The sequence below is a fragment of the Protopterus annectens genome, chromosome 7.part0 (genome assembly GCF_019279795.1).
Source record: "Protopterus annectens isolate FY-2018-M chromosome 7.part0, PAN1.0, whole genome shotgun sequence".
NCBI lineage: Eukaryota > Metazoa > Chordata > Ceratodontiformes > Protopteridae > Protopterus > Protopterus annectens.
In genome coordinates, this window is record NC_056739.1 from 1,997,007,743 (window position 1) to 1,997,023,349 (window position 15,607).

Here is a 15,607-nt window from a genome sequence, read left to right on the forward strand (position 1 = left end):
GATTCCCAGATTCACCAGCTGGACCGGAGAGGAGACTGACGACTGACCTTTGGACATGCTAGAATAATATTGGGAATTCCTTAATAATTGAAAACCAGGGCCAGTGGGGAGTGAGGGTGTAGTGCTTTTAATTTTTAGTGCTGACTTATATAATTGCTTTAGTGAGCAAGTGCCAGGTAACTTAAGTGCAATGTGTTACAGGTAACTTAAATGCAAAAATGACAAACAGTAACTTTCTTTCAAGTGAAACAAGGAAATAAGTACAGTAAGCAATGCAGATATCACTAGTGATCCACAGAAGCGCTGAGAAGCCGTGTATTAGGTGGAATTAACGTTCAGGGAAATAACAAGCAAACAAACAACAAGCATATAAACAAAGCTAGATTCAGCAGGCCTGGATCTAGTCTATGCTACAGCAAACAAGGTGTACCAATTTCAGTAAGATACAGTTCAAATATTCAGGCACTATAAACCTTTAACCAGAAATTCCCAGCTCAGAAGGGCAGAGTCCAGCCTCTTCTCCCACAAGAGTGCAGACCACAAACCTTCTTAATGTAAAATAACTGGCCTGAAGCCCAAGTGCTTAAACCAGAACTAATGGACTTTAAGAATAACAGACACTGGGCTCTCAATCAGCAGTTCCCAACTTAGAAGGATGAAAGCTACCTGTCCTGCCACCACAGTGCATGCCACAAACCTTCCTAATGTAAAACAACTGGTCTGAAGCCCAAGTGCTTAATCCAAAAGACTTAGAATGATAGCTACACTTTAATCAAGTTACTACCAAGCAGTAATAAATACAATTGAATACTTTAGAGAATGCCTGGATTAGTGCTCAAGTTACACAAACAAAGCTAGATCCAGCAGGCCCGAATCCAGTCTATGCCACAGCAAACAAGGCGCACCAACTTCAGTAAGAAGCAGTTCAGATATGCATGCACTATAAGCCTTCAACCAGAAATTCCCAGCTCAGAAGGGCAGAGTCCAGCCTCTCCTCCCACAAGAGTGCAGACCACGAACCCTCTTAATGTAAAATAACTGGCCTGAAAGCCCAAGTGCTTAAACCAGAATTAATACACTTTTAGAATAACAGACACTGAGCCCTCAATCAGCAGTTCCCAACCTAGAAGGATGTAAGCTACCTGTTCTGCCACTACAGTGCAGACCACAAACCCTCTCAGTGCAAAACAACTGGTCCGAAGCCCAAGTGTTTAAACCAAAAGGCTTAGAATGAGTTACACCAAGCAGTAATAAATACAATTGAGTACTTTTAAGATGATGCAAAAGTAAAAAAGTAGGTAGAAACACAAGTACAGTAAAAGCAGATGACATTTTTTTTTTTTTTCTGAACAAGTGCTGAGATCAAAGAAACAGATTTGAGTGCTGAAACTAGAAAACTGGCTAGTTATAAGAAAAAAAACTAAGCTAGAAGGCTTCCCTCCAACACAGAAGGGCTTGGGGGCTCAGAAGCCTACAGATAGTCTATACCACTTAACAGGAAAGGCAGGAAACAAGCTTAAATTTTTTTTTTTTTTGTTCTGTTTCCCAGATGCTCTCTTTGTACACAGTAGGAGTGCCTGAAATCAGAATATGATCTCACTGCACTCAGTTGAGTGAGCAAATGAGATGGGCCCAAAAGGAGTATCCAAACACAAATTTACAAGAGGGGCGGGCAGTTGCAAGGCGACTAACTGAAGAGCAGAGTCAAAACTTCCAGTTCAGTTAATATTCCTTCCACACAGTTAAAATCAATTTAAATACTGTATTTATTTTTTAAAAAAAGAGCAGATAAAGGTACTTAAATTCTCTTATATGTCCAGTTGAATATAGCAAGTTCTTAGCCGGCCAAAGCTGAGGTTTTTAAGCAGAAAATATTTCACACTGTACCACTTAAATAGGCAAGGACAGGAAATCCAAGAATGTGACTATCCCCACACCTGTAATTACTAGCAAATAACAAAATTCAGCAAACACTGACTAACTTCCAGTTCAGCTAATATTCCTTCCACACAGTTAAAATCAATTTAAATACTGTATTTTTTGAAAAAAAAAGAGCAGATAAAGGTACTTAAATTCTCTTATACATCCAGTTGAATATAGCAAGTTCTTAGCCAGCCAAAGCTGAGGTTTTTAAGCTCTGTGACATTTCAAGAAAAGTCAGAATTTTTTTTTTCTTGCCATTTTTTATGCTTTTCCATCCTGCAAGTCAGAGTTGCCAGAATTTGGACTGCCCTGCAGGAAGACAGACGGGTAGTAACCTTGTAAGCTATGTGCACAGATACTGTTTACACTTCTTTTGTGCATCAAATGTAGTGCAAAACACTTTCAAATCACTATATACTTTTCTTTTTTAATAGCAGCTACTGCAGTCAGCAACAGATTATCTGTTTAAGACTGTAGGCAGTGCCCGAGAGGAAAAACTACAAATGACCCTGTGTATGCGTTATGTTAAACAGGTGGAAAGAAATTCCCCTGCCAAAGCATGTAAGAAGTTAAGTTTAAAAAAATGTGGATGAGCTTTCACTTCATTTGATTCCAAGGCAAGACGATGAAAGTTTTATAAAGTATGAAGCAGGTTTCAGGTACAAAAAAAATCATGCTGGAACCACACTGTGGAGAAAAAAGAAACCTAAGCACAGAGTTAAACTGTAGGACAGAGTGGACTTTTAATTTAACTGCTTAACTGTGATTTAGTATTTTGCTCAAACTAGTTAACTTAGAAAAAAATAAAGAATTTATATTCTGAACTGTGCTTGCAAAGCAGAATGATGATGCCTGACAAACTCGATCTATAGCATAAAATTACAACTTCCAGCAGCACAATGTTTTCACACCTTGAACAAAAGGGAGAATGTGGTAAGGGAGAGTAAAATTTAAGGGTTGGTGCTGCTGTATGGAGTGGATCATTCTCAGCATAACCTCAGTAAATCTCTCTCATGTTATCCAGTATAATAATTAAATATACACAAAAAAAATCTCACCTGGAATACAATGCAGTTTGGGAAAGTGTGCTTTGTACAGCGAACAACATACTCCGTTTCAGATTCTGTCAGCGCCACTGGATCTGATGATTTGAAAAGTCTGCCCAGGTTTCTGAACTCAGGAATAGCTGCAAGTTGTTCTATGAAAAGCAAAGCACATGTTTTTTTAAAGTTCTGTAATCAGATAATGGCCACTAAAGACAATTAACACTTATGTGGAACTTGAAAGCACTGGAAAGATGTACAGTTAAAACAGCATGCACGTGAATGCAATAAGAATTAAGTTTACTTAAAATTCACTAAATTTCTAATAGATGGGCAAGTGCTACAATCTAATAAATAAAAGCAAATGGTTCCTGGGTAAAGGTCCAAAACTACGTACACCAAAATACAAACTCCACAAAAAAAAAAAAATGGTTCAGGACCACCACGGCTGAAATAATAAAAACTTCACCAACAAATAAATGTAGTAAGTGCTTCCACGACCTCACAGTCACTTTTTCAGAATCTCATACAATGAAGCACAGTTACGTAATTTATATACAGAACAACCAATCAGCACAATCCACTTAATATAAAATTTAAAGACATAAGAACATACACATAAAACAAGTGCAACATAGTACTCAGTGCTGTATCACTAAACTCAATAGGGGAGTGTGCATGCACGTAACCAAGGTTTCAATGAAACTGCATCATTAACACCTGGTGACCTCCCTGCATTAAAATACAAAATCCATCTTTGCTCTGCCAGTTCCGTTCTATTCCTAATGTCTCCCCCCTCTGATGTTATCCCATATAATTTCTAATACCCCTTTCACAGTCCTCTCTGAGATCTGTGCATACTTCTTATCATCATCTAACACTTTCTGCATCTGCAATAAGTAAAAATCCTTGTCCATAACTACAATCCCCCAAACCTTCATCTGCCGGTCTAATTTCCAGCAACAACATCCCTTTAAGTTCAAAGAGTGCTCTGTGTTCATCTGATTATGTCCTTGCTCAAATGAACATCTGATATCACTCTCACATACAGAAACAAAAGTCTCAATGGTGGGGTGTATTTTAGGAACAAAAGTGCTAGGTCTTTTAAAAACGTTATGTACTACATTCTGTTCAGGGAACATTACTTCAAGTGAAATGCTCCTAGAAAAAACTTATTGGGGACAAGCTAGACAATCTACATGAAAGTATCATGGAATTTGGAGAGAGACTTCAGGTCTCTAAAGTTAAGAAACTGCAGTGAAACATAGCAGATTTCTGGGAGGAAGCAGTTTTTTCATGGTGAAGGGAATGGGTGGTGACTGGAAATAATAGTACTTCAATAGGAACTGCTTCACAATGCTTAGAAACACTTGTTGCCATGGAAGTTGAAGCCATGCCCCCTCGTTCAGCTACGTTGCCTTCTGAATCTACTAAGAAGAGTTTCCAGATGGCCACGAACTTCTCTCAGCTAACGGAAGCCACTAATTTGATTAATTCTATACTCCAGGCTCTTTTTTATTAGAACAACCTCTGCCATTAAAAAACAGGGAGAGACCAAGAAGCCAAGTGAGGAAAGGCAGAGTCCACAGCAGCAGAGCACAAAGAACCAACGGGCCGGGCTGAGAACATGTAGCAAACCATGAAGGGGTTAGAATTTAATATTTCTTCTTTTATGTTGAAACCAGCACAGATTTCTTTATTAAATAAATGGCTTTCCTTCATTCCGGCAAAGAAGTCGGACATGGTTGATTTGTTGATGGATTTAAAAGTTTTTTCTAGGAACGTTTCACTTGGAGTAATGTTCCCTGAAAAGAATGTAGTACATAACGTTTTTAAAAGACCTAACACGTTTGTTCCTAAAATACACCCCACCGTTTAGGCTTTTGTTTCTGTATGTGAGAGTGATATCAGATGTGCATTTGAGCAAGGGCATAATTTCAGCGTTCTATAATTTGAGTGCAGATGAACAGAGAACACTCTGAGCTTAAAGGGATGTTGTTGCTGGAAATTAGACAGGCAGATAAAGGAAGGGGGGATTGTAGTTATGGACAAGGTTTTTTACTTATTGCAGATGTGGAGATTGTTAGATGATAAGACGTATGCATAGATCTCAGAGGACTGTGAAAGGGGTAATGGAGAAGACTTATTTTTTGTATTTGACCTGCTTATGACTAATATGATTACAGAGGAGGAGTTTAAGTATTTTAATGTTGCATTTCCTTTGGTTCCCAACCTATATGGCCTCCTGAAGATACACAAACATTTAGAATGCCCACCCATGAGGCCTATAGTAAAGGGTGGGCAACTAAACCATTATTGATATTCATAGAAAAAAACTCTACTCCCAATTTTGGATAATGTGAGGAGTGTAGTAAAAGACACAAAACCCTTTTTGCAGGATTTATATCATGTTGTTAAGGGACTTGGCCTGAAGGGTGATATTTTCGTTACTGTGGACATTGACTCCCTTTTCACTGTGATACCTGATATGTGGGGGGATAGAGAAAATTAGAGAGATTTTAATCAATGGTAGGCATTTGACTTTTGATAGAAATGATTTGATTTGCACACTACTTGAAATTGTTTTAGAAAATAGTATTTTTGTTTTTAATGATTTTTTTCTACAGAAGGTTGGTGTGGCCATGGGCACAGCTTGTGCCAATAGCTACGCCAACCTTGCATTGTTACATTGGGAGGAGAATTATGTGCTGCACAACAAAAGGTTTGTTGACTATCTTCAATGGTATGTTCGGTTTGTGGATGACATTTTTTCTCTGGAATGGCCCAGGTGAAATGCTAACACAGTTTATTGATTTTTTAAGTAGTAACATGACATTCCTGAAGTTCACATATACATTTTCTAAAGAAGAGGCAGACTTCCTAGATGTTACAGTAAAGAGGTCAGAACTAGGGAAGCTGCAGACAAGCCTGTATAGGAAATAATTCCACAACACACAGCAAGTATAGATTACTCACAACACAAAGAAAAAAAAAACTACCAGTGTTCCCACTTTAGCACGATTTATTAAAATAACAAACATATATGAAAAATCAGCTAAACACACTTCTCTAGCTCCTCGGCTGTTAAGCCTTTACAGAGTATCCTGTATTGGAAGCCTAATAGGAAAAAATCATTGCTACATAAGAATAGCATGCACCGTAGACACATTTTTATTTTTTTTTTTATTTTATTTTACATTTGTTAACCGGGCTAGTCCAACTGGATACATGTCCATTTTCAGTGGAGGCCCAGGGAGAAAAGCTCCGCTAACTACTACTTAACAAGTTTAGAATATACAAAATTATACAATAAAATGAAAACATTTGCTTTAAACCTCTTACAGGATGTATAGACATTTGAGTACAATAAGAGGCTTAGCAGGTGAATAAGTTTAGATACTTTACTTAGTTACAGTATTACTACATTATACATAAGTAGCAAAATTTAGAATTATGTCTATTTATAGAGGGAGGGACAGAAACATTTAAGAAGAGGAAAGTGTAGTATACTAGAGTTAGGAAGAAGAGGAGAGAAATACAGACTTATGTCTATTTATAGAGGGAGGGGCAGAAACATTTAAGAAGTGGAAAGTGTAGTATGTTAGAGTTAGGAAGAAGAGGAGAGGGAGGTCAGAAGAAAGGAAGGAGTGAAAAAAGAAAAAGAAAATGGTTAGCCAGGGTTATTGCAAGAGCATAGCCAGTGGTTGGTTAGGAAGAGTTTTAGTTTGGTTTTAAATAGTGGAATTGTAGTCAGGGATGTGAGGTCTGGAGGAAGTTGATTCCATATTTTGCCAACTGAGTTGGAAAATGTGGAGTCACCTGCTACATTATTTGATAGAGAAGTTTGAATCAGTATTTTGTTAAAGGAGCGAAGGTTCTTCATATTGTTATAGGGTTTTATGAGGGTGTAGAGCATTGGTGTGTTCTCAAGGTGATGAAGGGTTTTGTGGGCAATTGTAAGTTGATAGTATTGTATAAGGTTGGGTAGTTCCAGCCACCCAAGTTTTGTGAGATTCAAACAGTGGTGAGTTCTATATGGAGAGGCAGTAGCAAATCTGGCAATGTTGTTGTATGATGTGGCTAGTTTATTGAGATTATACTTAGACAGATTAGTGTAAATGGAGGAAGCATATAATAGGGTAGAGATCAAGCGGGTTCTAGCTATAGTAGTTCTGGCTTCAGGAGTTAAGAAAGATTTGATTCTGTAGAGAGAACCTAGTTTTCTATTAGTTGTTTTTATTGTGGAGTTGATATGAAAGTCAAATTTTAGTTGGTTGTCAATAGTAATACCCAAGAGTTTGGTCTGGAGCGATAAGGGTGCCATTATTAGATGTGAGTGTAAAATCAATAGAGGGAGACAGGTGAGTGGGTGGAAAGAGCAGAAGTTTGGTTTTCTTGGGGTTGAGGAGGAGACAATGATTAGAGAACCATAGCTCTACGGTGGTGAAGGTTTTTTGCGTGAGGGAGTGAAGTTCAGTCTGAGTTGAGGCAGAGCAAATAATGGTAGTGTCATCAGCATATTGAATACAAGTAGATAGAGGAATGGCTAGATGAAGGTCATTTATAAAAATGGAAAACAGAAGAGGACCTAAGATGGAGCCCTGAGGGACCCCTATAGAGGTGGGGAGAAGATCAGAGAGATGGTTGTCCCACAGAACTGCCTGTTTGCGATTCTCAAGATAGGACGTGAACCAGCTTAAGGCAAGGTTGTCCAGAGAGAGGGAATTTAAGTGATGTAAGAGGAGTTGGTGATTAACCATGTCAAAGGCTTTTGACAGGTCTACAAAAAATGCTGAAGAGGGAGTATTATTATTGCGATTTTTGTTAATAGAGTCGATGAAGGATAATAAGGCTGTGGTAGTACTATGGAATGGTCAAAACCCATGTTGGCAGTTAGCTAGGAGATTGTGGTTTAGCAGGTGATTAAGTAACTGTTTGTGGATGCATTTCTCCATAATTTTTGCAAGAGGGGATAGTAATGGTATGGGGCGGAAGTTGGAATACTCCATATGGTCACCTCCTTTGAAAAGAGGGATAATGTGTGAGATTTTCCAGACTGAACGGATAGTACTTTCTTTTAAGGTCCTATTAATCAATAGAGAGATGGGGAAGGCTATAGCTTTTGCACCTAGTTGGAGGTATTCTGCTGGTAATTTGTCAGCTGAGGGGGTTGATGGCTTAAGTTTTTGAAGTAAGGACAATATGTAGGAGGTAGGTATGGGTTTGAGGTGAAATGGGGGGGGGAGTGGGGCTAGGGGTTAATAGTTTGGAGGTATCAGGGCTTTGTTGGTTAGCTAGCTTTAGTATAGCTGAAGTAAAGAAGGTATTAAAGGCATTAGCAGTTTGTAAAGGGGAGTCAGTGTTAGAGCCTAGTGGGTTAGGTGTGGCAGCTTTGCCAGGGGATAGCAGTGTGTTAATAGCGGTCCAAAATTTATGTGGTTGGTGAAGGGAAGATTGTTGTAGTTGAGTATAGAAGTCTTTTTTGTCTTTTAGGATGGCTTGTTTTGTCATATTTCTTTTTTGTCTAAAAGTGAGATGATCAGTTATGTATTTAGTGGTTCACCATTTAGTCCAGGCTTTATTTCTACTAAGGATTAGTTGTCTAGTTTTGTTTGTGAGCCATTGTGCTGTCTTAGCTTTCATACGTATAGAACGCAAGGGCGCATGATGTTCAAGGATGGTGAGAAAGGTATTACTGAAGTGGCTAACAGCTTCATCTATAGGGAGAGATTTAAGAGGTGACCAGTTAACTTGCATAAGTTCATTATGAAACAGATTGGGGTCAAAATGTTTTTTGCTATGGGATGATCGAACTAGGGTTGGGATAGAAAAACTGGTTTTATGCCTGATAATATAAGTTAGGGAGTGATCACGGAGGTCATCTGTAGAAATGTGTTAAAATGACAAATCCTGAGGATGATGAGGTTGCATAGTGAGGAACATCAATTAATAAAAAGGTGTTGATGAGTTGAAGACTGATTTTTTGATGAGGGGGTATTCAGAGAAAGAGATAGATGATTGTGTTTCTCACCTCCTTTGAGAGAAAGGGACTAGTGGAAAACCCCATTTTTTAGAACATAATTTTGAAGATAGGAGAGAATATGACCAGAGCGATGGAAGACAGTGAGAGTACCTATGACTTTTTCAAGCAATGTGAATGTTTTTTGCAACATCATCAAAAGGAATTGGAATATCTTGAGGATGTCTGATGAACTGAGGAGTATAGTTAGTGATAAACCATTGTTTTCATTTAAGAATAATATGTCAATTAAAAGGCAATTTGTTTCATAGAACAGAAATAGAGAAACCAATAGCAACCTCACAAAGACATGGCATGTATCTTTGCAGGAACTATAGTACGTGCAGCTACATCTACATAGGGTCTAATTTTTCACATTTACAGTCAGCACTTACTATAGAATGTAAGTTTTATGCAGACTGTACCTCTAGGAATGTTATATATTACAGTTTTGCTTAACATGTAAAGCATTCTGTATAGGGAAAATGAACTGATCCCTAAGAGAACACATCTCAGAACACTAGAGGGATATCAGGAATGGTAAGGAGAGTAATGCGTTGGCACGACATGTCAAGACATATGGACACCAACATGAGTTGATGAAGTTTCAATGAAACCTTTATGTGCATGCACACTCCCCCACTGAGTTTAGTGATACAGCACTGAGTAGTATGTTGTACTTGTTTTATATGCATGTTCTTATGTCTTTAAATGTTTATATTGTTAAGTGGATTGTACTGATTGGTTGTTGTCTATATAAATTAGATAATTGTGCTTTATTCTACGAGAATCTGAAGGAGCAACTGTGAGGTCGTGGAAGCGCTTACTACATTTATTTTTTGGTGAATAAAGTTTTTATTATTTTAGCCGTAGCGGTCCTGAACCATTTTTTTGTGAATTGCTACAGTCTGACTGTATTCCTGTAGGAAACAGCGGCAAAAAGTCGGAGGGCCTTGGGACATATTTGCAGCAGACAGTATATAGGAAGATGCAAAAATAGAATTTTGTTTGCCAAATAGAGTGCAAGTGGCATATATGGGGATGATAAAGGAGTTTAAGCAAAACCAGAGAAATAAAAAAGGAGAAAGAACACAGCCCAAATTAGTGAAGCTATTAACAGAAGCCAGGATTAACAAAGCATAAAGGAACATATTCATATTTAGAGCATTTAAGATGGTGATAGAAAACTACAAAAAGCAGCCAAACAAAGTAAAAACTGGAATAAGAGGCTAAGAAGATGGATCACAGCAGGATAAGGGAGAGACATATGCTTGGCCCCAAAATATGCAACCAAGTTCAGGAAATTCAGAATTTTTGCATGGAAGTGCATACACATGTATTTTTATACACCAAGTAAATTGCAAAAGAGACTTTCTCACAGGTGGAAGACAGACAGTTATGATGCAATACAGGAGAAAGAGAGATATGGGAACATATCTTCTGGGGCTGTTCAAAGCCGGAAGACTTCAACAATAATCTACAGACTCCTAAGAACGTTAGCAGGTATGAACTTAACATTGAGTAAAGAATCAATGTTACTAAGTTGGGATCCTAAACTAAACATCCAGGTATATCCAAGCACTAATCAGACTTAACACTACTAATATTAAAAAAAAGTCATCCTGCTCAAGTGGAAGAACACGAGAAGTCCATTGTGAAGAAAGTGGTAGAAATGAAGCCTGAGGTTAAAAACATGGAATTAACACCACAAGAAAGATGAGTGGGAGAATACATACTAGCTAATTATTAATACAAAACCAAGTGATAAATCGGGAGTAGGAAGTAACAAACCTAAATGACGAGGAATATAAGACATGGGAAGCTGCTGTGCAAAAGTGAGGTAATAAAAAGGTACTGTGCAAAGCAACTTGGCTTTACTTTTGCCATTTGGTAGTGACACCTATAAATACAGTAAGATAGTTAAGACCACCTGGGATACGGTCTTCAAATAAGACTTAATGGAAAGAATAAGGGAAGCTTCCCACCACAGTGTTTGGTAGAGGCAGAAACATTAAAAATTGGTTATAAACAGCATCTAAAACTAAATTATCTATGGGAAGAAATAGAAAGATGAGTAAATGTGGGGCATGTACATTTTTGTAGATTTGTGAATGACAGTCCGTATGTTAGTATTATTCATTACAGTAAATCCATAGTGTGTCCCGGAGTATGCAATTGTGGGACAACAAAAGTAGTTTATTTTGCCACTTGTACATCCTGTTAAGCCTTTTATGTGGGGAAGACCAAATGGATGTTGAATGACAGGATAACAGAACATGTTTATGATATTAAAAAGAAAACAGCTACTAATGCTCTGAGTAGGCATGCTACTAACTGCAGCACATTTAACAAATGTATTTTCTTTATAATTGTCAAGGTAAATCAATGAGAGGGGGTGATACTGAAACCCTACTGGAATTTAAAGAAATGACTTGCAGTTGAAGCTGAATGCCTGTGTAAAACCTGGTATAAATTATTTTATTTCTGTTACCAGTGTATTGAAACATAGGGCGAATATTTTAACGAAACATTACTCTTTACAGTTTTTGTTAGCAATAAATTTGTCTTATATAAATTGTTTTATATTTTTTACACATACTTTAGAGGCTGAATGTCATTTTGATTTGCTGTACTGACAATGAATTACTATGGTTGGAGTCTATGACTTTAAATGGTTAAATGTTGACTAATGAGAATTACCTAATTGATGGGTAAAAAAAAAATATATATATATATATATATATATATATATATTTATATATATATATATATATATATATATATATATATATATACGGTACTTACGTATTATCGCAACCAGATTTCGTACCTCGCAAAATTATAAATGTGGTCATGAAATGACTTTATCTTTAAGTAAAATGAGGTCTGTAATCTCCTGATCAATACTGTATGACATTGTTTGGGAAGCAGGAACAGGAATAAGAAACGCTATCAGGACTTTGGGAACCGTTTATTAAAACATAGAACTTCGAACCAGCTTAAAGTACATGCTTATTGCATCCATTACTTTTTAGTTAACCCTTTTTTCTTCCAATAGTTTCTTGTCTCTGTTACTTAGGTATGCCAGGAGGCTGTCTTCTTGAAAATCAGGCTCCTTCTTAACGTTTTTTTCTCATTCTTACTCCACTTAAAAGAGCTATACTACTTCCCTACCAGTTGCTGTGATGGACGTTGAACACAAATATCTCTTTGATATATTTCTCAAAGGCTGATCGTTCTCCACGGTTTCTGAACAGTGGCACAATCCCAACACGGGCATCGTCCACCATGGGAAACCGTGTCTAAAGCTGATGTTAAACTACTGCTCAGATAAATTTCTAGGAGCAGACAAGGAGTCAATGTTTGATGCTAATATCTGCAGAGTGAGTCGCTTGCAACCTGGTTGTGAAAATACGCTGTAACCGAGTGTTTTCATCAAGAGAAAAACGGAGACAGCTTACTTATTTTTTCCTGAAGTACAGGCATGTAACAGTATTCTGCAAAGAAACTGTGTGTTGATTTCAGTCTTCTTAAATGTAAATAACCAAAAATGTTATGCAAGGTACGAAATCTGGTTGCGATAATATGCAAGTACCATATATACATATATATGAAGTTCAATTGCTGGCAGTGTTTTTCAACTCTGATGAAGTCCCTTATAAATTTAATGGGATGAAAGTGCTCAGTTTGGGTCAGTTTTTGCATTAAAATATCATAATTTGAGTTTGTCCCAGCAGTCCAGATTTGTTTTATATCTTTGTTGTACAGAGTGATCATTCTATTGTTTTGGTAATTAAACTGGATTTGTGCATTTTTAATTGTTTTAAGAATATTCAAAGAGTGCTCATTAGAAATATTTTAAGATTCGTTAATGAGGCAGGTAATGCTGGGAATGGAGGCTTTGTTAAAGATTCACTAATTTGGACAAAGTCTGACTGCTTTTGTCTGAGTGTTAATGAATGTAAAGAGAGTAATTAACAGGAGAGCGACTTGACAAAATATACAATGTGCATCAGTTTGTAATATGGAAAAGTGACAAATATACATATAAAAGTTGAGTTTTTTTTTTCTTTCAGAACTCTGCATCAGTAGGGCAAACATTCTGGTCAAGGTTAATGAAAGAAGTGAGAAGTGCAACAGATCTACAACACTTCAACATGTATGTTATGAAATTGTCATGGAATTTTTTTTTTACCATCACCCTGTGTAATATACAAACCTTTATTTTGTGGATAGCCAAGCTATATTCATATGTAACAAAATACACATCATTACGTTTATCTGTCCTTTACTGCAAATGTACACCTTTAAACAGTTATTTCAAGTAGTCCACATTCTAGGTTCAAAGACCATTAAGGAACTCGGGCTTAATCATATTATGGTCAAATTTTCTACAACTAGCCAAGCAGTATAATTTAAATTTGAATAGCTAATGTCTTCATCTGGGAAATGTATTCCAATGTCTGGGGACTTATTTTACTAAGTGGACCTCACTTGCCATACATCACCTCAGGACTTCTTTTAATCCTGCATTTTATACCGCATAAAGCGATTTGCATCCTAACATAGTAATACGCAACTAACAAGGTAGGAATTTTTCAAGTGAGTTTTCTTCGTACTACTACTACTAAATGAAAAATTTTAGTAGTCTTTCAAGAACAGAAAATTATATTCTGCAAATGCCATTACTAATAAAAAAAAAATACCATAACAATACTTGCTCTAATAGATCACTGTTACACTAGCCTAAGCTATGGGGGTTATAATCTTGCCTAGGGTATGATCCCTGGCTAGCTTTCAAAGCTTTAGGGCACCTTCCAAGCACCCAAACCACCATTGAAGGCAGTTTGAGTACCAAAAGCTTCAGGGCTTTCTTGTCCAAGAAGGGAGATGAAGTCAAAGGAAAAATGCAAGGAAGGGAACAAAAAACAAAAACAATGTAACTATATACATGATGGCTAGGCTAATGGCCCTGGGGCGTTTACAAGCCTAGCCATAGGATTACCCTGGCATAGTGCCACCCGACCTTAGTTCCCACTGCCTCTGTCGAGTAGAGCCACTGAGGTTATCCCCGGGGTGATTTTTCTGTTTCCCATCCACTCAAGATTTCTCTTGAAGAGGGTCAGCGAGGTGCTCTGCTTGACATGTATGGGAAGTCTGTTCCATACATGGGCAGTCTCTGGGTTGTGAACCTGTCCCTCCAGCATGTTCTGTTAATTGTGGTATTGACGTTGAGGTCTCTGGAGTGTGTGGTGCGGCGGGATTAGGATTTCTTTAGATGTGGCATTTCTAACAGAGTTGGGTCAGATGTGGCTTTGTAAGTCAAGCAGAGATAGCCTCTAAGTAGACGATATGAGACGGAGAATAGTTGGAGTTTTCTGAGTCTGTCCATATAGGACAAGTGTTTAAGGCCTACGATCCTCTTTGTGAGGTACTTTTGTGGCCTCTCCAGTTGTTGCTGGTGTCTAGTGAGGTACATGCCAAATGGGGCATTATACTTGATGACTGGCCTAATGAGGGAAGGCTACAGGAAGACAATGACCTCTTTCTTCTGGGATGCAAAACCCTTAGTAATGAGATGTGCCACATAGGACTTTCTGACCATAGTGGCAATGTGGTGATCAAAAGAGAGGTTGCTGTCAACCTGAATTCCCAGATCTCTTATAACGCCTTCTGTGTTCAGTGGACTACCATCAATGTGGTAATTCATGGGAACTGGGTTTTTTACAAAGGGGATGACGACACATTTTTTAGCATTGAGCTTAAGGCCATGGTTCTGACACCAGTCGTTGGTCTCAGTGAGGCCATTCTGTAGGATGTCAACATCACTTGGGGAGTTAATAGCTCCCAACTTGCAATCGTCTGTGAAGTTTTGTCAGCCAGAGTCCCTTCGTGTTGGCCTAGACTTCAGAAAAGTAGATAACAAACAGGAGAGGACCCAGGATGGAACCCTGTGGGACTCCACTCATGACTAGTCGGCAGTCTGACTTGGAGTTAGCTACTTTCACACTGTGGGTTCTATCTGTGAGCCAGTTTGCAACCCACCTAGTTATATAGGGGTTGATGCAAAGCTTAGTGAGTTTTTCTATAATTCCTGAGTGGGGAATGGTATCAAAAGCCTTGGCCAGAATAATGTAGGCTGTATGAACCACCTTGCCTTCATCCACAACTCTGGTGACTGACTCAAAGAAGTCGACCAGGTTGAGCAGGCATAATCTACCCTTCACAAAACCAAACTGTGTGGGATCCAGAGTTTGGAGATTCCCTATATCCTTGTTTACTAGGTCCACGATAATGCGTTCCATAGCTTTGCATATCAGACTTGTCAGGCTAATGGGGCGATAGTTCCGAGGGTCTATAGTCCCTCCTTTGAGGAGAGGGATGACTGTAGCAGTGCGCCATTTGGTAGTGACAAAGCCTGAGGTGAGGTTGTGATTGAACAGGGCACACAGGTGAGGTGCCAGTTCACTCTGTAGTTCATGTAGAACACAACCAGGGATATTGTCAGGTCCCATAGAAGCTGTATTCTTGGCCTTGGACAGGTCCCATAGAAGCTGTATTCTTGGCCTTGGACAGGTCCCATAGAAGCTGTATTCTTGGCCTTGGACAGTGCTGTTTTAAC

The 15,607-nt window shown here is 38.2% G+C and overlaps 1 protein-coding gene across 1 annotated transcript in view; it reads right to left on the minus strand.

The window, feature by feature from the left end:
* COPG1 (COPI coat complex subunit gamma 1) overlaps positions 1-15,607 on the minus strand; it is a 1,279,491-nt gene that overhangs the window by 266,413 nt on the left and 997,471 nt on the right. The window contains exon 19 of the mRNA XM_044078421.1: positions 2,982-3,121. Within this exon, the coding sequence (XP_043934356.1) occupies positions 2,982-3,121 (140 nt within the window). The remainder of the gene's footprint in view (positions 1-2,981; positions 3,122-15,607) is intronic.